The sequence below is a fragment of the Cenococcum geophilum genome (assembly GCF_001692895.1).
Source record: "Cenococcum geophilum 1.58 unplaced genomic scaffold K441scaffold_19, whole genome shotgun sequence".
Taxonomy (NCBI): Eukaryota; Fungi; Ascomycota; class Dothideomycetes; order Gloniales; family Gloniaceae; genus Cenococcum; species Cenococcum geophilum.
Window position 1 is genome coordinate 695,744 of NW_027137577.1, and position 21,684 is coordinate 717,427.

Genomic DNA, 21,684 nt, shown 5'->3' on the forward strand with positions numbered 1-21,684 from the left:
TACCTAAAAGCTTTCTAGTGTCTTATAAACCTTATCTAGTTCTTCTTAAGTTACTATAATTTTTAGATAATTGTATCTGATTAATCCGTCTATATCTTTTCGTAGTAAAGCCCCCGATGGCTTTTTATCGTTTTATAGTTTAGCCTTGCAACTTAAAGCATCTGCTTATATATTGTTTATACCCTTAGTATACTAAATCTCGAAATAGTATTCTATAAGCATCTCTACCTATCTAACCTATCTTTGGTTAAGTTCCTTTATCGTTAGGAATCCTGTTAGGTTCTTATAATCCGTTTTAACTATAAATAGTTTTTCCATGCCTTGCAAGAATGCTCTTTATTTCTTTAGTACTACAACTATACCTAATAACTCTTTATTGTAAATGTTATAGTTTAGTTCTAGTGGTGTTATCTTTTAACTGTAATATGCCACTAGGTGCCATCCATCTTAATATTTCTGCATAAAGTATGCCCCTAGTATATAATCTAATGCATCCGTTTTTATAACCGTCTCTAGACCTAGTTAATAGATCTTAAGAACTGGCTCCTAGGTAAATACCTTTTTAATTTTCTTAAAGAGTCCTTACTATTCCTCTCCCTATACCTATAGTTTCTCTTTCTTTATTAATCGCGTAAATAGTTTAATATCCTTTAACTACTGCGCTATAAACCTTCTACAGTAATTGCAAAACCCTAGGAACGATCTTAACTGCGTAACGTTCTCTAGTTCTTACCAATTCACTATAGCCTTAATCTTCTTTAGATCTATACTAAGTTGGCCTAGTTTAATAATAAATCTAATAAAATCGGTCTTCCTAGTAAAGAACTCGCATTTCTTAATTGCTACTAGCATCTGTTCTTCTTATAGTCTCTTTAAGACCNATTTAANNTGTTNNCNATNTTCTTCCTTAGTNATTAAGTAGATAATAATATTGTTAAGGTATACTATAACAAATTCATCTAAGTGTTCTCCTAATATATTATTAATACGCTTTTAGAGCGTTACTAGTGCGTTTATAAGCCTGAATTGTATAACTAATGGTTTATATAGTCCTTCCTTTAACCTAAAGGCTGCCTTCCATTTGTTGCCTTCCTTAATTCTAATCTAATAGTACGCCTATCTCAGATCTATCTTCGTAAAGATTTGCGCATTGCCTATCCTGTCTTAGATTTCGCTAATTAAGGGTAAAGGATACCTATCCTTCCTAGTAATACTATTTAACTATCTATAGTCGATATACAGCCTTAGTTTGCCATTCTTCTTTAGTATAAATAGTACTGGATATCCTACTGATGACTGCGATGGTCTGATATATTCTTTTTATAGGTTTTCCTAAATAAACTCTTTAAGTGCTCTACCTTCTTCTTTGGTAAGCTTATAGATTAGAAAGAACTTTAAACTTATTTCTAGTTCTAATTCTATCTTATAGTCCCATACTGCGTATTTTAATAGCTTTTCACTTTCTAGTGACTATAGTTTCTTGCCGTACTTATAGTATCTTTTTAGTACGTAACTTAAGCCTTGCTTAGTCTTTTTATATATCGCTCCGACTTAGTACTATACTAACTTAGCTTATTATCGCATCTTGCGGCGTTAAGTATCCCTAATATCGACCTAACCTATATTTTAATTAATCTTTGGATTATATTCCTATAACTAAGGCATTCCTAATACTGCCTCGTCCCGTTCTAATAGTAGGATATTAAAAGACATCTTAATTTGTCTCCCTTTAATAGTTATCTAAATAGGTCCTGTTTTAAGATTAATAATCCCTCCTCTGTAGGCTATTGGATCTCCTAAAATCATAACTAATAGGTAAGGTTGCTCCTTCTATCTATGCGGTAGTCCCATTCTCTTAACTACTGCTAGTAAGATATAGTTCCTTATTACTCCACTATCTATTAGCGCTTTAAACTGCTAATCTTACTATTTAACTTATAAATTTAGGTATTATCCTTAAATTGCTTTAAGGGTTTAAGGCTCTACTACTGGCTTCCTCTAATCCTATAGGCCTCTACTTTTCCCAACTATTAGCTGCTTAATCCTTATGCACTTAGCTCGCTCTTTAGCCAATACCTAGTTCGCTTTTTATCTTTAATATACTATAAACACGTGTTCTCTAGGCATTTCTACTACTATCGTCCATTTAAGCATTCTTCTGTAAGGAATCTTCCTAGTTAAAGTACTAAACTTCCTTCCTCCTAAACTTCTGCTGGATGCTATCTATATATATATTTGGCATTCCTATACTATCGCTCGTCTATTATCTAGTATATCCTTATAGGGTATTTCCAATTCTTTTCTTTTAGATTCTTATGCATCTTATATATATTATCTATGTACGCGATCTATAATAACGTGTAGTATACCAGGTGCTTTAGGTTAACTCTTAACTTATCGTTATCTTTAAGTTTAAACCTTTATTATGCTAATTTAAACGTTACAACTTTATTTACAGGTACTAAGATACGCCTCTCGCTTCTTCAGTCCTCTAATCATTCCTTTAGATCCTTTAACGTCATAATTAAGGCTCCTTTAATATACGTTATAGCCTTTTCTATAATTGGGTGGTCCTAAATAACTCGCTTATCTAACTACATATAGAAATCTTCCTACTTATCGTTATGCCTTTGCCTATACTACTTTTAGTATAGCTACTAGAGTATATACAGCTTATCCGTAAGGAAGTATCTTCTCATTACTATATTATAACAGCCCTTTATATATCGTTTCTTAAACCTAGTAGGGATCCCTAAATCCTCTTCGTCTTCTAGTTTAGTAAGCCACTTAGCTCTTAGTATGCCTACCCTAGGCCTATTAGTAATTCTTTATACTAGCGCTCTATCCCTTATACGTCCTAATATACTAGATCTCTTATCTAGTTTCTGTTCTTGCCATACGATAATTCTTTATCTAAATTCTTCTATAGTTTCTTTTAGTTTGCGTCTCACGCTTAGATCCTTAAAGTCTTTATGCTTCTTAATCTTAATATTAACTTTTTGATCTTTAGTCCGAACACTATATTCTATTAGTAAGTCCTTTAGATCCATATATTCGTCTCCTAGTCTAATTATTGTTTGCGTTATAGATTCTCTAATTTATAAAGAAGCTCCTTACCTCTTACTTATGGGTGTCCTAATTCGCACTCCAAATTCTTGCCCCTTTTAGATTCTTAATCCTAAGCTTGCTTCTATCTTAAGCTTTACTCCAGCCTTAGTTTAACTAGGCTTACTTAGTGTTCTTATCTCGTCTTAAGAGTCTTAAATCTTACTCATCTCGTCTTAAGAGTCTTGTACCTATAGGAAACTTCGTCCTAAGCTCATTTGTATATTACTAAACTGAGCCATTAGTCTGCTCCATCGGTTATCGTCTATTATGGGTCCTTAAGCTTACCTTATCTTATCTTAAGAATCTTAAGCCTTTAGCCTTTTGCCTTTATTAAGTGCTAAAGTAGTTCACTATCCTACTTCTCTTACGTCTTATAAAGTGATAGACATCATGTCTAGTAGGGTCTTAATCCCTACTAATGTTCCCTATTCCGTAGTGGAATCATCCTCTACCTCTGGTATAATATCTTTAAGGTCTGCTCGTTTCTAGTAAACGGCCTTTATTGCCTTATCGTTATAAAATATTTCGTCTGCGTTGAAGTTATTATCCTTAATATCTAATCTATAAACTAGTTTATTGGTTTCTCTATATCCTATAGGTGCTAGCTCCTATAGCTAATAGCTTGCGCCATACTTAGCGTCCTTATAAATTTAGTATGCGTTATTATAACAAAACGCAAAACTTTTAATTAAATGTTCTTTTGTTCCTCGCAGTATATTATTATCCCTCTATACGTATATGTTGTCTACTAGTCTCGTTCCTTTTACTATATAGTAATTCTAACTACTTCTATAGTCTCTAACGTAATAACCTTATTTTCCGCAATTTATGCAAGCTCCTTCTTTAAACCATTTTTCTTGCTATAGAGTGCCTAAACATCTTCTGCTGCTAAGATCCCTAATTTGGCCTCTGCTCCTTAGGTCTTTAATTACTTAATCCTTACCCCCTAGATTTCTATAATTTCTTACTTTATCTCTTATAGGCTTCTTTAGTACCGCTTAGGTCTATTAGCTCTGCGCCATACCATAGTTTTTAACTTAGCTTTTGTTATTGCGTGCCTTGCGCCTTATATAACTATAAAACTCTATCCTAGCCTTTCTTAGCCTATTCCCTTTAGTAGATCTAATTATTAATCTTAATTACCTAATCTATTAGTTCCCTTAGGGTGTCCGTATCTTCTATTAGGATAATTATATCCTAGACTTTAACCTTAAGTCCTTGTTTATACTATGCTATAAGCGCCCTATTATTCTACTCTACTTACGTCGCTAACGTCTAGAACTGCGTTGTATACTTAATTGCTAAGGTTTATTACGTAATATCTTAGAGTTTCCTTTCTACCGTGGTTATTGCCTTTAGGTCTCCGAACATTTATATAAGTTATTCTATAAATCTATTCTAGCTTAAGAATATAAACCGTACTTCTTAATTAGTGATTATTATACCGTTCGCTTATATCTCTATAAGGTAAGGCTTAAACTATTTAAGTGCTCTTTCTGTTAAGAATAGTCCTATATAGGCTATTTAATCCATAGGTATTGCCAGCTTTACTCCTTCCTGTGCTATCTTAAAGTGCATTTATATAAGGAATCCTTTAAGCTTTAATCTCTCTCCTAAGTACCTTTTAATTAATAGTAACTTAACCTTTACTACGCCTATCCCGTTAATCCTATTTTCCAATATTACATTATTTTCTGTTAACTGGTCGACTATCTCTTATAGTTATCCGACCGTTACAGGTTGCTATAAGTTAGTGTCTGCTATACTAGTGTCGTTAACTAACCTTAAAGTGGTTGCCGCCGTCAATGGCGTCGTGGCTGCTTTTGGTGGTATGTTGTTTAACTTCTTATATTTGATACCGTAACTAGGTAGTGATTGTGTAACGGAACCTTATAGCAGGAACTACGGTAGGCTCATTATTGGGCTAGGTGTATAGGAAATGCAAGTATAAAAGTCAACAATATAATAATAATTGGTGGAGTGGTTGCCTAATAGATTAACTCTAATTATATTCTAAGAATTACTATAAGGAAGGAACTATCTAGGTAGGGACTAAGGGTCCTTAAATACACAACCGTACTCCTATAAAATCCTTCTTGTACGTAATATACGTATACTCTATCTACTCTATCGCGGATTACACAGATCCCACAGATTATACAGATCACCCCATATGACCTCGGTTACCATTCCTCGTCACATAGTTCTATCGGCTCCATACTGGACCGTGCCTAAATTAACCAACTAGCTTCTTCCGACTCCTCTCCTAGTAGTTATAACATCGTACTTAAAGCGTCCGTAACACCAATAAGCTACCAAAACACCAATTGTACGACTATAAGATTATACTTAAAGAAGGAAAGCAGCCTAGATTTAGACCCCTATACGGGATATCCTAAAACAAACTCTAAGTGCTATAAAAGTATTTAGATAAGAACCTAAGGATTTATTAGAGCAAGCTTATTACCTATAGCCATACTAGTGAATTTTATTAAGAAACCTGGCGGCGGTTTACGCTTCTATATAAACTACTAAATTCTTAATACTGTTACCGTTAAGAACTAATATCCGATCCTATTAATATAGGAGATACTAAACTAACTAAGTAAGGCTCGCTACTATATAAAGCTTAATATTATCTCTATATTTAACCGCCTCCGTATAGTAAAAGGAGATAAATAGCTTACTGCATTTTATACTTAGTATAGATTATTTAAATACTTAGTAACGTTATTCGGCCTCGCAAATGCTTTAAGCTTATTTTAATATTACGTAAATAATACCTTACGTCCCTACCTAGATATCTTCTATACTGCTTATATTAATAATATCCTAATATATAGTAATAACCTAACCAAATATCGGAAATATATTAACCTTATTTTATAAGCCCTATACGGAGCTAGTTTATAATTAGATGTAAATAAATATAAGTTTTATAAACGGAAGTCCTATACCTTAGACTTCTTATTTTTATAAATAGTATATAAATGGACCTAAAGAAAGTTAAAGTAATTATAAACTGGTAAGAACCTAAGAACGTTAAGGATATAAGAGCCTTTATAGGATTTACCAATTTCTACTAATAGTTTATTAATAACTTCTCTGCCCTAGCTTTACCCCTTATTACTCTAACCTAAAAGGATAAAGCTTTTATCTTTGATAAGGAATATAAGAAGGCCTTTACTTATCTAAAGGTTATATTTACTATTGCACCTATACTCTAATACTCTAACTTAGAATAAATAAGCGTTATAGAAGCCGACTTATCTAATTATATTACTAGAGGTATTCTATCTTAGTATAATAAAGAAGGAATATTGCACCCTATAGTATACTTCTTAAAATAACTAAGCCCTGCTAAATATAATTATAAGATCTACGATAAAGAATTGCTAGCTATTATTAGATGCTTTAAGTAATAGCAACCCAAACTAGAAGGCGCTGGATTTTAATTAAGGTCCTTAGCAACTATAAGAACCTATAGTACTTTACAACTATAAAATAGCTAAGTTATTATTAGGCCTGCTAGTTAGAATATCTGTTACGCTTTCGATTTTTAATTACGTACTGTCTAGGCGTCTAAGGTTAGAAGCCTAATACCTTAACCAAACGCTTATAAGACGCGCCAGCCTTAAAAAAAGCGCGCTCTTACTAAAATTAGACCCTACTTTACCTTAAACTATTTAACCCTCTTACTAAAGACCTTATAGTATACGTCCTTAAAATAACTAATTAACCGATTAAATAGATTATAGTTAATAAATACCTAAATAACAAGTTTATCTAAGAAACGCTTAAGTTAATTTAAGATAGCGTTAGACGCTTTAAAAAGATTTCTTTAAGTAAATATAAAGCTTATAGAAACCGCTTATATTACTAAAACCGTCTAGTTATTCCTAATTATAATAAGCTTAAGCTTAAGCTCCTTAAATATGTATACGATTTACCTATCGCTAGCTACCTAGGCTAAGGAAAGACCCTAGAACTACTCTAATAGGAGTATTATTAGCTAAATATACATAACACGACATAAAGGTATATATTTAGCTACTATACCTACTAATAAGCTAAAGCCTTATATAAGACGTATAATGGTCTTTTAAAGCTACTACCTATTCTAAACCGAAGATAGAAGGATATCTTAATTAACTTTATTATTAACCTCCCTAAAAGTAGAGGCTATATAAACATTATAGTAGTTATAAACCAACTATTTAAGATAAGATACTTAATCGCCTATTCTAATATGTTAACGCTTACCGTTACCTAACTATTTCTAAATTACGTATAGAAACTCTACAGACTCCCTAAAACGATTATCTCTAATAAAGGTAGCTAGTTTATTTTAGTATTCTAGAAAGAACTAACTACTTAACTCTATATTAAAGAACTATTATCTACTATATATTACTTAGAAATGGATAGTTAAATAGAATGCGTAAATGCTATAATAGAATAATATATTCGGATATATATGTTATATTTGCAAGATAACTAGATTAACTAGCTTATATTCGCCAAGTTTACTATAAATAATTCCGTCTCGGAAACTATAAAAGTCTCCCCATTTCTAGCTAATTACGGCTAGCACCTATAAATAGGTTTTAAACCCTTTAGTAATATTTCTTACCCCGCTTATTACGCCTTATAAGTTATAAAAGCAAATAAATTTATAGAAAAGATAGAGGAACTATAACAGTTTCTTACTAATGAGATAATATGGGCTTAATCTATCTATAAATCTGCAGCGAATAAGAAACGAACCCTAGCACCAGCCTACTAAATTAGTGATTTTGTCTGGCTAGATATAAGAAATCTAAATATAAAATAACTGTCTGTACGAGTAGAGGTTACGTAGTTATATCTCTGATTAGTCATCCTTACGGTGACTTATCAGCCCCCTATTTAGGCACCGCGATCCTTATAATCCTCTAAAGAAGAACACGAATGAATTAAAGAACCTGTTACCTTATATTGCAATTGCAGTACCCCCCAGGTGATACCAACACTGATTAGTGATATCACAGATTAGCCAGGTGTTATTACGAAGAGAGACAACACGCGATCGCTCCTATTAAGGCCCGTCGATCGTGTCGCGTTTACTAAGGAGAACCCTTCCTATATAGGCCCTGGGAACTTAAAGAACCGACTCCTACTAAGGCTTTATTCGGTTCGCGTCTATTACGCAAAATAACCACTTAAGAGATAATACGCGATTGCTCCTACTAAGGCCCGTTAATTACGTCGCGTTTACTAAGGAGAACCCTTCTAGTATAGGCTCTGGGAACTTAAAGAACCGACTCCTACCAAGGCTTCGTTTGGTTCGCGTCCACCACGCAAATTAATACCCAGTACGACCTCTTTACTGAGCGCCAGTATACCCAGCAGCGTCAGCAGCACCCCTACCTACACTACAACCTACACCACGACCCTACACCACGACCCTACACCACGACCCTACACCACGACCTACGCCAGTCAATCATGTCCGACACAGGAATCCAACGTCCGAACTGGGCCAACGGGATTACCCTAACCAGCGAGACCACCGCAGAAGATATCACTAACTATATTAACTTTAAAATTAATAAGTATATTAAATGGGACTTTAAAGATAAAAGCTTATGGGAATTATACTAAGAGGACTTTAATAATTTTACGGTGCAGATATTTAAAGACGCCAATAGGTCTAAACTTAAGGGACTTAAATAACTACTCCGACGTAATGGAGTATGGGTCTTTAATATAAAGAGCAAGTCAGTACCACAAGCACTATACGACGTCGCTCACGAGGACGACCGTACGGAATGGTTAGATGCAGAAATCAAGCTATATATCGACAACGAAGGACCCTTTAATTCGTATGCTATCAACCGTCGTCTCAAATTACGCCCACTTGCCACCACCCCTAGGACACCTCAACCACCTATTGCACCTACACCCCAGCAAGCTGCTCCGTCTACACAAGCTCCGCCTGCGCAAGCTCCGTCCGCGCAAGCTCCGTCCACACAAGCTCCGCCCGCGCAAGCTCTGTCCGCGCAAGCTCCGCCCACACAAGCCTCGTCCGCGCAAGCTCTGTCCGCACAAGCTCCACCCACGCAAGCCCCGTCCGCGCAAGCTCCGTCCGCGCAAGCTCCGCCCATAAACGTCACGGCTCCGCCCATAAACGTCACGGCTCCGCCTACAGACGTCACGGCCCCGCCTACAAATGTTACGGCTCCCTCTGCGAACGTTACGGTTCCCTCGATAAACGTCATAGCTCCCTCTACAAGTACCCCTGTGACACCTCAACCACCTATTACATCTATACCCCAGCAAGCTGCACTAACTGCTACCCAACAGCAGCACTACCCTCAAACACCTGTTGCACTTGTACCCCAGCAGCCTGCCCAGCAACAGTACAATTTTCAGGAGCCTACCCAACAGCAGCAGTACGACCCTCGGCAACCTGGTCGACAACAGCATACCCTATTGCAATTTACCCGACAACAACAACCAGATCCAGGAGGAGGAGGAACAACCCTATACAATACTTAGTTGATACTCCTATAACACCTTCCGCAATATTTACGATATCCGCAATATCCGTAGCAATATCCGCAATATCCGCAACGTCTACAATATCCGTAATATTCGCAATACCCGAGACATCCGCAATTACTGCCCTAAGCACCTGTTGACCTATATACTTCTCCTTTATACTTCCTTACCTTCTTTCCTTTTTGTAAATGTCGCCAGTGTCTGTACGAGTAGAGGTTACGTAGTTATGTCTCTAATTAGTCATCCTTACGGTGACTCATCAGCCCCCTATTTAGGCACCGCGATCCTTACGATCCTCTGAAGAAGAACACGAATGAATCAAAGAACCTGTTACCTTATATTGCAATTGCAGTACCCCCCGGGTGATACCAACAATAACCTACTAAGAAACTTAATTGGAAGAATGCTAGCCCTTATAAGGTTAAAAAGGTTATCTTTTCTTATGCCTACCGAATAAAGCTCCCTAATACGGTTAAAATCCACCCTGTATTCTATACATCAGTCCTCCACCCTACTACTCCCGTATTAGACGCCCTGCCTAAATAAATATAGGACTCTCCCCTACTAGTTAAGGTAGACGGTGAGGATAAGTACTTTATTAAAAGAATTAATAATATTAAGTATAATAAACGGAAACGCTAATATATATATCTTATAAAGTGGAGAGGCTATACTAAGCCTTTATAGGAACCCGTTAACTTTATAGGACTTATATAAGCCGTAGAAGACTTTTATAAACTCCACTTAAAACTACTATAGCCCTATTTTACAAAAGCTTAAGTTTAAAGGGGGGGTACTATTACGGGACATCCTCGTAATACCTTATACACATCTACCTATTTCTACTAACTTAGTAACTAGAGACCGACCATAAGATAGTAATTTAATAGCAATTTATAGCAATCTAACGGTAACTTGCTATATTCTACTATATTCCACTAAGTTTTACTAAATTTTACTAAATCCTACTAAGTTCTGCTAGGGCTACTACCTAAATCCTATCCTGCCCTATATATGTATTAACTAAGCAACTAAGTCTATAATATATACCCTTTCTTCCCATTTTCCTACCTTCTTTCCTTACGTAACGTCTTAACTTCTTATACAGTTTATATACATAGCTTAATAATATCTACTTTGCTATATATTACTGCCGCTTATACTTACTCCGTAACAGGAGGGGAGTTAATTATTTTACTATTAGCGAATATATAGGCAAGAACCGTTAGTAGTAGATTAATTTAAAGCTTTATATATCTTTGCCTAAGCACCTAAGTAGCAAGGCAAAAGAGTTACCTTTTAATAAAATTGCTATACTTAGTAATACCTTACGCAACCATTTCCGGCTCTATTAGAAGTGGAATTTACCTCGCCGTTAATAAAATAATTACTTAGTTTACTAGATAAGCCTTTAAAACTGTTAATATTCCGACTAAACCTATATTAAAAGGCTTTAAGATATAAATTATAACTAATTAGAGCTATATTCTAGACTAGCTTTAGTATATAAAAGGTAATAAAAAAGGGCCTATTAATTTAAACAAGTATTAGATAAAGGAAAAGGGCTTTTTAAAGATATAGGTAGTAGTATTAGATCTTCTCCTATAGGAGCTTAACGGTAAATGGTATTTTAACAAGTATAAGCATATTATTTAGCTAGATAACCTCTTTATAAGTATTAAACTACTAAACTAGCTTTGGTAGGAAGGAATTAGGGCTATAGGAATAGTATAAACAACTAAAATAATATATAAGGTAGTAGAGTAATAGGAGAGCGACTCTAATACACCTGCTAAGCAGTCGGAAAAGGGCCTTAAATAGATTAATTGATTGCTTACGGACCTTAAGCTAATATATTTAAGCTAAATTAAATAGGGCAAATTATACGGAAGGCTCTTAAAAGACGGCTCCGTTATAGAGTTTGCTTAAAAGGACGCCAATATAATACTTTTTATAAGTATAGTTAATTCGGGTAAGTTCGCCACTAAAAAATAAGACTTTGTAGAATCTGATGTTATACATCGCTAGGTAGAGTTAAGGTTTAATAAACTTAAAGATATCCTACTATAACCGCATCTAGTGCCTACTAGACCTAGAAAATATTTGGCGACCAAGCGATAAAGAAGCTCTTAATCCCGCAGTTTATTAATATATATAATTACTTTATAGGCGGCGTTAACGAAGCTAACTAATTAAGGTCTTATTATAATACGCAGAGGATACACTTAAAGTCCTAGAAGTCTCTCTACCACTTCCTCCTTAATATAACTATCGTTAATTGCTAAGCTCTCTACCAGATCTATTCCTAGCCACTAGCTAAAGCGCAGCGCCCATAAAGCATTCCGTGAGGACCTCATTAAGGCCTTATTTAACCGCGGTAAACGTCTTACTAACCCCCCTAGTCGCATCACTATAATGGAGGAAAAGGATATATATAAGGCACCTGTAAAGGAGTATGGGCAGGGCCCTGTTCAACTATTTCCTAAGAAGCCTAGCTGCGTAGCTTGTATAACTGCAGGCAGAGACGCTATAAAGGAAGGATTTAAAAGGAAACCCCTTATGGAGCTTTCGGTAAACACTACACAGAAACCTCGCGATAGTAAGGAGTAGGTAAGACAACGTCGTCCCCCAAGAACACGATTCGGGTGTGCTCTATACAATATACCGCTCTGTAAAGAAGGACCTTGCTAGCAGGAACACCTTAGCTTAATCTAATTACGATCGAGACGATCATATAGCAAATTTGAGATTTATTCCTATGATTTATGGCCTCATTGATACGACCTCAATTTGCCAAAGGCTCTATTTGATCTGGAGCTTTTGATTGGTTCGTCTACTTGGACGCCTATCTCGACGGCGCATGGGATAGCACCTAGTTAAAAACTTATTAGCTTTAGTAGTAATGAATTAGGTGCCTACGGGGCAGACGCCCTTCCTGCTAGTAGCTAGCAGAATAATACAGCCCAACCATTTTGCAAGGGCTCACTTATTTTGAAAACATACTAGCAGGGAGGGCGTCTGCCTCGTTCGTGGTAACGTGGGTCACCGGGTTATGACGGTCCACCCAGTTATGACGGAAATCTAACCGCATTTAGTTATGACGGAACACCAAAATACTGCCGAATGCCGATTTGCAGGCAAATCGCTAGTAAAAACCACCGCAAAGCATTATTTTATTATTAAACCCGAATAAAGCCTTAAATATATAGGAGAGAGTCTATATCGACTTTTTCCAGTGTATTAGGCAGCTGATTGCTTAGATAACCGCGAGTTGGCGGATTAAAGTCCTCATCTGAGGCCTCTTCGTCGCTGAGGCGATATTTTCCGGCAGAATACCGAAATAGGAAACCGCTTTTCCTAATTAGACAGGCGGTCAGATTTCCGTCATAACTAGGTGGACCGTCATAACCCGGTGACTTACGTTACCCCCTTGTATCTGTCAGGAACTGGATCTGACACAGATGTGGCCCTGGCTTGTCGTGCTTAGTTTCAGCCCGCCGCTTCATTTCCCTCGTCTTTCATCTCTATCTTCGCTTCATTCCGTATTTATGCATGCAGCTGCTGTGCTTAATGATCTTCTCCGCTCTTTTGTAGTAGACAGGCAAAACTCCTTAGTACGATATGGCTTCTGCAGCCGAACGTATCGTAATACCAATGGTATCGTTGTATTCAGGTTTTGTACGTAAGATACACCAAAAATCAAAATTATAGTATGTATTGTGTATCTACGTGCGCAGGGCCGTAATTGGGCGACTGGCTCTACCAAAAAGAGAGGTCCAAATCCGATAAATTAAAACTGGTTATACCGATTTTGGTGGAGGCACCTAACGATATCGTTAAAAGTTAGATTATCGTTAATTACACCACAAAAGGCTTGATTAGGGCGTGTAGATCGTAATACCAGAGGTATCGTTATATACCCGGTATCGTACTAAGGAGTTTTGCCTGTACTGGCCATTGCCAAGGTGGTTAATGACTCAATATGAAACAACTGACGCATTTCGGACTGGACAGCTTCGCATCATGTGGCCATTGCCAAGGTGGTTAATGACTCAATATGAAACAACTGACGCATTTCGGACTGGACAGCTTCGCATCATGTGGCCATTGCCAAGGTGGTTAATGACTCAATATGAAACAACTGACGCATTTCGGACTGGACAGCTTCGCATCATGATCTCTTTACCCACTGCATGATTCTCTTGGTCGCACATCCACTCCGGCGAGATCCTAGGGTTGCGATCGGATTGCTTGACCCGGATTTGACCTCGATGGCACGATTTCGCTAGGATCGTTTACGTATGGTCGATTCTTTGTTTTTCTCTCACTCGGAAGATGATGCGTCTGCAATCGACTGCCTCGAAGAACACTGTTTCATCACCATGTTCACCTCTTGGCACCTAAAACGAATATGTAAACAACCTCAATCAAAATTTAAATTATCTTATCATCTACTCATCCACAGAAAACCCCAATCCCATTCCATTCCAAAACTCTTACAGAGGTACAGCGGTAAAGTAATCGCATAGCGCTAGCAAGGAGCCCCCCGGCCACCTCTCACTTTACCTAATTAGGTAATATCGAGCCTGGAACCCAAAACACAGCTCAAGACGCGTCGACATCGACTCCCTAACGTTTCTCTACTAGAGTTAATGCTCTATTATCTCTTAAAATGTCTTCCGCTCTAGATACCGTTCCACTTCCTCTTCTAGAGCCTTTTGGGCCTAGGCCACACCCTCCAATTTGACCCCTATGGGAGCTTAATTTCGATCAATACTACCTAATTAGGTAAAGTGAGAGGTGGCCAGGGGGCCCCTTGCTAGCGCTATGCGATTACTTTACCGCTGTACCTCTGTAAATTCCAATCCACTAACTACTCAAACATCAACCAAAATGTCCAACCCAGGCAACACCGTCGGCGGCCACAAGGGTAACCTCAATAACTCTAGTTCGCCGGCTGCTATTTCTTTCGTATGTCTCTTTATTAATATTTCCCAGACACTTCAGAGGCGGCCAAGTAGCACTCCCGCGAAGTTCTCAACCAGGAGTTTAATGGTGGTAGCATTGACCCCGGCGACTCCATGGAGGGCAAGAATCCAGGCAATGTGTTGGTGTTCTTCTGCCGTTAATTACGTCTTTTGCTAAGTGTCCACCAATAGTTCCAGAGGCCTCAAGGCTACGATCAACAAACCGAGAGCCTCCCAGGAGGCCAAGGATAGTGCCAGTGAGCGTTTGAATCAAATGCAGTAGGCTGGGCCTGCTGTGTCTGCAGTTAAGTCTCCTAGTGGCTGCTGAAGCTGGTGGTTTGGCTCCCGGTTTTAACGAGTAAATGTATTCGTAGGCCGCCAGGCAATGAGATATTCTGGTCTCCTAGTAGTTGTCGCGCCTCTTTAACGTTTGGTCATTCGTAGAGGTGTCTAGTTCATGCTAGTAGTGCCCTTCGTTGACTTGTTCCCACTAATCATTTTACATGGTTGTCGTGGTCGCAATTTTGTCAGTGCCCCTCAATGACATCTGTCAAAATTGCCTTAAATCTTGAACTGCCACAGCAGCTTTGACTTAAAACATCTCAACCACTAACACGCCATCACCCTCAGACGGAATTGTCCCACTCATGGTTATCTCAATTCCATTCCACCCGCTCCTCATTCTTTCTCCCCCTTCTCTCCTTTCTCACCACTCTCCAAAGCCCCAATGATCACCTCCACGCACCGCTTAAAACCCTCCATCTCCTCCTCGACCGTCCCGCCCATCCCTGCATTCGCAAAACTCATCGAATTCCCCACATACACCGGTTTCCCCACCCGCCGTGCAAGCACCTTCGCCAGCCGCGTCGCAAAGTCTAGTGTCGAGGAGTGAGTGTACAGCGGCGTGCTGAGAGGGGCTGCCGAGGGTGATGTGCACTGCAAAGGTTAGTTGAGGGTTTATTTTTTGGGGTAGGAGGTAAAAGGAAAAACTTACGTTCGGCATGGCGTAAACAAAGCTACCGAGGGCTGCAGCGGTCATGGCGGCGTCGGCGGAGGAGGTGGTAAGGAAGATGAGGAGAGAGGTGCGGTGGTTGGTCAGGTGGAGGTGGGTGCTGGTTTGAGGGGCGTGGGGGAGGGGAAAGGAGAGTTCGAAGGATTTAGAGGCGGCGAGGGACAGGGAAGATATGTTTGGGAGGGCTGAAGCCATGGTTGGAGGAGGGAGAGAGGGGCTTACTGGGGTTAGTGTCTGTTGCGGATTTGGGATAGAAGTTCGGTGTTGAGCGGAGCTGGGTTTGAGTTTGGCTGGTTTGCATGTGGCGGTGGCGTGTGACCACTTCAAGAGCTCACCCAGCTTCCTCCTTACGTTTCACTCCACAGAAAATGCCGTGAATGTCTTCGGGGGCGTCAACAGCTATACTTCCTGCCGGATTACATAGCCGGAGAACCGTAGAAGCTTCTCTTCCTTTTGCGCTCGCTAAGTTTGCAGGCAAACTGAGCGAGGGGCCGTAACAAAAAAGTTTAGAAATATCCGCGGCTGACAGGGCTTGACATCCTCACCTTGAAATCTCGTTCTATTCATAAGACGCTATATTATTATTTGTAAAGTGCGGTGTTCTTGTATCGACATGGCTGAGGGTGGTGAGTGGCATGGAGACTATGACCCTCTTGCGGATCCTGAAGAACAGAAGCACCTCCTTTCTGTCTTGGATTCCTTCCGGTAGGCCTTGATTTATTTCGCTGTATGAACGTATTTGGTTCGACTAACTTTCTACTCTTTTTACCCACGCTCATAACGGCCCATTATTAAATCTAGGAATGAGCTTGATTTCTATAAAATTTACGTCTTATTTCAAAGCTTACTACTATCAAGGTCATACCGCCGTGCGGCTCACTACAATGCAACCCACACCCGCCGCCAGGCCTTCTACTCTCTCCCATCAGAACACTGGAACTTACTTGCTTCACCTCCCTTCTCCGTCCTCGACTCTCTCTCCCAGCTCGATGACCTCATAGACCAAAACGCCAAGCTCGCCGAAGCTATCTTCAAAGTAGGCTTCCGCTCTTTTATCGCCCCAAAGCTCGACCGCACTATCCTATTCTCTCCCCACGCCGCTAAGATCGGCGACGAACTGCAAATCTACTCCACCATCCTCGACAAACTAGGCATCAAAGCCACCCCGACCGACCTCGACAAAGCTCGTAGCTGCATAAACCAATTCTACCGCGACTGGAGCGCCGAAGGCGCCTCCGAGCGTGCCGTCGTCCTCTCCGTCGTCCTCTCCGCTCTCGCCGCCGAGTTCCCCTCGCAGGACCGCAGCAGCGTTAAAGTTCTTGTCCCCGGCGCGGGGCTCGGCCGCCTCGTCTTCGAGCTCTGCGCCGCTGGCTTCGCGACCGAAGGGAACGAGCTATCCTACCACGCACTGATCGCCAGCTCGCTAGTGCTGAACCACACGCGGGCCGTGGGGGAGTACACGCTCGCGCCCTTCGCGCTGCACGGCTCGAACCACCGCTCCCGCGCGGACCAGTTCGCGACGTGTAAAATCCCGGACGTGCATCCGGGCAAGGCACTGGAGGAGGCGTCGAAGGGTGCGAGTGTGCATGCGTTTGACCGCATGAGCATGACGGCGGCGGACTTTTGTGTACTGTATGGGAGTAAGGAGACGGAGGAAACGTTTCAGGCAGTTGCGACGGTCTTCTTTATAGATACGGCGCCGAATGTGATTAGATATGTTGAGGCGGTTAAGAATTGTCTTGTTAAGGGTGGACTATGGGTTAATATTGGGCCGCTGCTGTGGCACCATGCTGATAGGTCGCGAGGTTCGGGCAGTCATGGTGAAGAAACGAAGAGTGAGGCTCAGACGAAGGATGCGGGCATTGGGGAACCTGGGTCGGTGGAGCTGACAGACCAGGAGGTGGTGAAGTTAGTGGAGCATTTTGGATTTGTGGTGGAGAAACATGAGACAGGGACAACTGAGACAGGATATATTCAGAATCCAAGGAGCATGTTGCTGAGTGTATATAGGCCGTCATTTTGGATAGCTAGAAAAAAATAATTTTATATTTCTATAGTTGAAGCTAGCGGCACGTGATACTGAATCCGCATTAGACTTTGCAAGGCTAAGGCAAACATTTCTTCATCCACTAAAGTTAAAATGCGTGGCTTATCCTAGCTAAAAAGCACAGATGTTGTTAATCCTTAGGGTATGATGCACGTGCTTAGAAATATAATGTTCAGCGAAGGATAGAAGTTGGACTAGAAAGCTTTGGAAACTTATCTGCTTTTCTTTGTGCAAGGCTATTGACCACTCAATAACCCTAGCCGCCGCTATTGAATTCGTCGAACAGCTACATCGCAAGCAAAACCAAAACAGCCGCCGTGATTACTATCGTACCCTCCCCAAATCGATTAAAGCAATAGCATCAATACACTCGTGGAATCAAACAACATTTCACCAGGTTCCAGAACCTGCGCGATGACCTCATCAGCTCGTGTCCTTGCGCTCTACGTCTGCTTTCCTAGCCACAACTACAATAAGCCATAGCTGCCTTCTTGGGTGTATTGTATCTCTAGAAGCTTCTAAACCTTAATAGCAAATTTCTTCATGTACTCGTAATCCGGGATATTCGCATCCACCGTCTCCTTAATGACCTTCGCACCTTGCTCGCCAAATTTCTCCGCCCACTCCGCATAGAGCTGCTCGTCTGTCTTCGGGGTTTTCTTCTGTCCACCCATTAGCACCGCCAAAAACCTAGATCCGAAATAGGTCCAGATGCTTACATGGGCCCTCGGCTTCAACTCTGATGAAACAATCGCATCCTCATGAAACCCCTTCCACTTCCCAAACGCTTCCTTAGCAATCCGATGGTCCTCCTCATTATCCCACTTCAGCATCTGCGGCGAATAGTCGATCCCGACGCTCTTGCAGTACGCCTGGATGATCCCCGTCGGGTTATCCAGCAGGTCGTCCGCGTCAATGACGCAGATCTCGACGCCCCCGTTCTCGGCGCCGCTCGCGGCGCTGCCGTTGACCGCGTCCCCGGTCGTGGCGGACGCGGCGACCTTTGGCCCGACTTGCCCGATCTCGCGCAGGTAGTCGAACACGCGGCGGACTTCGTCGTAGCCGGCTTCGGACGGCATGAAGTTGTAGAAGCCGGTCACGGCGTCGAGCGGCGGGACGGTGCAGCGGAAGTAGGACGGGATGCTGGCGCGCGGGTGGCGGATCAGGAATGTGAAGTGGAACTGGGCGAGCAGTGCTGAGGGCACAACGGTCGGATTGCCCGGTTCTGCAGCAGTGTCGTATGGGTACGGCGGGCCCGGTTTGGTGAGTTGTGGGCCATCGGGGAGAAGAGTTGTGTCTGTGCCGGAGCTGCGTTTGTAGGAGACGATGGAGGGCGCGATTGAAGCCGGTTTGCCGTTTGGTGGGACGAGGTAGTACGTTATGTCTTTGATGAAGAGGCGCTTACCCTGTGGGCGGGTAAATAGGTGTTAGAGTTGGCACGCGGAGGTGGTGGGAGTGATTTGGGAGAAGAAATGAGACTAGGAAAGGAAGGAATGCGGCGTTGAGAGCCGTGGGGGGGAAGTTGTCATTGGCATAAGAGGCTTTGATATGGCTCTGTTGGTAGCGAGTTGAATCGCTGGGTTCTTGTGTGATTGCCGACAGATGCAGTGATACAGCGGGGTAACGACCGAGGTCAAGGAATCGCACGTGACGAACGCAAGCATTAGGACGGGAATAGAAATGAAATGGTAGTAGTATTCGGCATGACTGTACGTATGGATCAAAAGAAGCACTGAAGACAGCAAGCGACTGAAGCAATTGAGAGCAGAAGGGCAAGAGAGTCCAACCTCGGCGTTCTCTCTCTCGATTCTCTCGAAGATGGTCTTGAATGTGCTCTCCGAAAACCCACTCTCTATCCTCCCCTTCTCATCTTTCTCGTATCGTTCGCTTAGTCTCTCCGGACCGAAGTAAAACGCGTCGCCGAACGGCTCGTGGACACATTGGAGCGTGTCCCGCCGCGTCATGAAAACCTGGACAGCAATGAGCTCATCGCCAAGCTAAATTATCGGAGGCGCAGTAGTACCCTTTCAAAGGCCGTTGAACATGCCCGCGGGTGGGTCGCTACGAAGATGGGCTTGGTCGACATGCTGCGCAGCGCGTAGTGGAGTATAGTGAGATCTGTATCCCAAGACCTTTCTATAGTGAACAGAAAAGCCAACAGAACAGTGCTGGATCAATTATATTCCAAATTGAGCCCGCGTAAAAGCGCCGCCGACGTTTTTGTAGCGCACTAAAGAAAAATCAACCCTGTAAGCCGGCAGTTAGACCGAGACGCAAGGAGATCGGCTGCAGCAGGGTATGAGAAGCCCAGGATCAAGAACAGCAGAGAAGCGACTTTTAAATATAGTTTGTTGATTGTTGCAGTCCCTGCACCCCACGAAAAAGGTTCCCAAAGATAAGGTAGCGTGACGATAGGGTCGGTAGGCGAACCGGGAGAGACACTAGGTATCACGCAATTTGAGTTGCCAAGGATGCAGCTGGAGCAAGCCACATGCTGTACGCCAAGGTCGCACGAACGACAGCTGCAGACAGCTGTCAGAGTTCCATCTACCGTATCGTGTTCCTATTTGTCTGCTCCCCATAGCATTTGTTGGATCTATTTCTTTTGATGGGGAATGCAGATCTCAGTCTGGAAGGATACGGCTACTGTAGGAACAAGTCTGTCACATGATCAGCCAACTGCGACTATGGAATCGTTAGAGGTATGCAACTCCCCGCTTCGGGCATTGACAGCACATGCGTCTCAAAAGCTTAATTAGCATCAACGAACGAAGGCTCAGCAATCGCTTGTCCGGGCGAACAGGTGGAGTTTGCACTACCAGCACATGCAAGCTTTTGAATCCTGCGGTGATTTGCCATGTACTGTACACTGACGCGTGGGACATGTCTGCAAGATAAACGGGACGACGATCTTGTATCTTGGGAGAATAACCCACTAGCTTCATTGAATATTGTGATAGGCTGTACAAATCCGCCTGGTCGAATATCTAATGACCGTCGTCTCCATTTACATTTCTTCCCCCAGCTAGTTTCTTATCCCTTCCCCTGGTGATGTCCTACGAGAGTTGGACTGTGTGTGAACACCAGAATCAAAAGTACTAGTATGGTCACAGAGCCTTGATTCTATTGGCCAGCCCTTATCGATAACAGTAGGACGAAATGCACCAGGGGAAGGGATATCGTCCTTTCGCAAGTGGTGTTCAGTTTGTAGCGTGCCTTTTACTCCAACTAGCTATAGTACTGGGACTGCTGTCGGCCCTTTTTCTGCCGAATGGTTACATACTTGTCGATTGGTGCTATGCACCAGTTGCCGGAGGACGACCTCGGCCTACTCTGGTTTTCTGAGTGTTTTAGCTGCCTCACCACCTGGCCCTAATATCTAAAACCTTTAAATTGTATTCGGTTATGGTTTTTCAGTAGTAGGTTATTGTGTATGGACAGACACATTTCTTTCAATACACTTCATTAACGTGAAGATTCTTCACAAGCCGGATAACCACAGACAATCCTCGACTGCCAGCAAACATTCAGTTTTACGAGATGCATGGTTCTAGTATCATCCACCTCTGGTCCCCGCCCGAAGTAATATCTGTCGATCCGATGCAGATCAGAAGAAGACGAGGAAGACTCTGTCTATTCGAACTATGAAGAAAAGAAACTATATATACACGAGGAAGGCGTAGGCAACAGAAACAGTGTAAGTCATATGGTGATAGGCAACTGGAACAGGAACCGCGTAATCGGCAAGGCCGTCTCCACAACATGTCAATACCTCTTAGCAGTTCCTCCGGACAGATCACCTTTATTCTGGCAATTCGTCCAACCACTACCATATGCATTATTTGCATCTGGTGAATGGCCCTTTCTTGAAGGTTATTAATGAGTAAATGATCTAGCATAGTTTGGTAAGAGCATTTTGTCCTTGTCCATGTTTGTGAGAAGCGGCTCGTATGTGCTCTTACCCGAATTTGATTTGTGCGGCTCACCTCATCAGCCACTAAGACTTC

The 21,684-nt window shown here is 41.5% G+C and overlaps 4 protein-coding genes across 4 annotated transcripts; 2 read left to right on the plus strand and 2 right to left on the minus strand.

Moving 5' to 3' along the window:
* Positions 1–14,544: 14,544 nt before the first annotated feature.
* K441DRAFT_558991 (uncharacterized protein) lies at positions 14,545–14,901 on the plus strand (the record flags this gene model as incomplete). The annotated part of the gene is made up of 3 exons (XM_067643431.1): positions 14,545–14,622; positions 14,673–14,764; positions 14,817–14,901. 3 exons carry the CDS (start codon positions 14,545–14,547, stop codon positions 14,899–14,901), a joined length of 255 nt encoding a protein of 84 aa, XP_067504371.1.
* A 395-nt stretch (positions 14,902–15,296) lies between these two features.
* K441DRAFT_559086 (uncharacterized protein) lies at positions 15,297–15,825 on the minus strand (the record flags this gene model as incomplete). The annotated part of the gene is made up of 2 exons (XM_067643434.1): positions 15,297–15,554; positions 15,613–15,825. 2 exons carry the CDS (start codon positions 15,823–15,825, stop codon positions 15,297–15,299), a joined length of 471 nt encoding a protein of 156 aa, XP_067504372.1.
* Positions 15,826–15,993: 168 nt separating this feature from the next.
* Positions 15,994–17,671, plus strand: K441DRAFT_696134 (methyltransferase-like protein; the record flags this gene model as incomplete). Its single annotated transcript, XM_067652859.1, has 2 exons — positions 15,994–16,335; positions 16,489–17,671. The coding sequence occupies exons 1-2, from the start codon at positions 16,244–16,246 to the stop codon at positions 17,669–17,671; spliced, it is 1,275 nt and encodes a 424-aa protein (XP_067504373.1). The 5' UTR covers positions 15,994–16,243.
* Positions 17,672–17,790: 119 nt separating this feature from the next.
* Positions 17,791–20,021, minus strand: K441DRAFT_610433 (uncharacterized protein). Its single transcript, XM_067645537.1, has 4 exons — positions 19,701–20,021; positions 19,465–19,647; positions 18,397–19,083; positions 17,791–18,339 (listed from the first exon to the last, which is right to left on the minus strand). The coding sequence occupies exons 1-4, from the start codon at positions 19,761–19,763 to the stop codon at positions 18,196–18,198; spliced, it is 1,077 nt and encodes a 358-aa protein (XP_067504374.1). The 5' UTR covers positions 19,764–20,021; the 3' UTR covers positions 17,791–18,195.
* Positions 20,022–21,684: the final 1,663 nt, after the last annotated feature.

Bases quoted from the DNA above. Each gene is read 5' to 3' on its own strand.
- K441DRAFT_610433 (XM_067645537.1), bottom strand. From the start codon at position 19,763: ATGTCGACCAAGCCCATCTTCGTAGCGACCCACCCGCGGGCATGTTCA. The intron at 19,084-19,464 runs GTTGGACTCTCT...ACCCGCCCACAG, and splicing joins TCGAGAGAGAGAACGCCGAG to GGTAAGCGCCTCTTCATCAA. The intron at 18,340-18,396 runs GTAAGCATCTGG...ATGGGTGGACAG, and splicing joins AGTTGAAGCCGAGGGCCCAT to AAGAAAACCCCGAAGACAGA.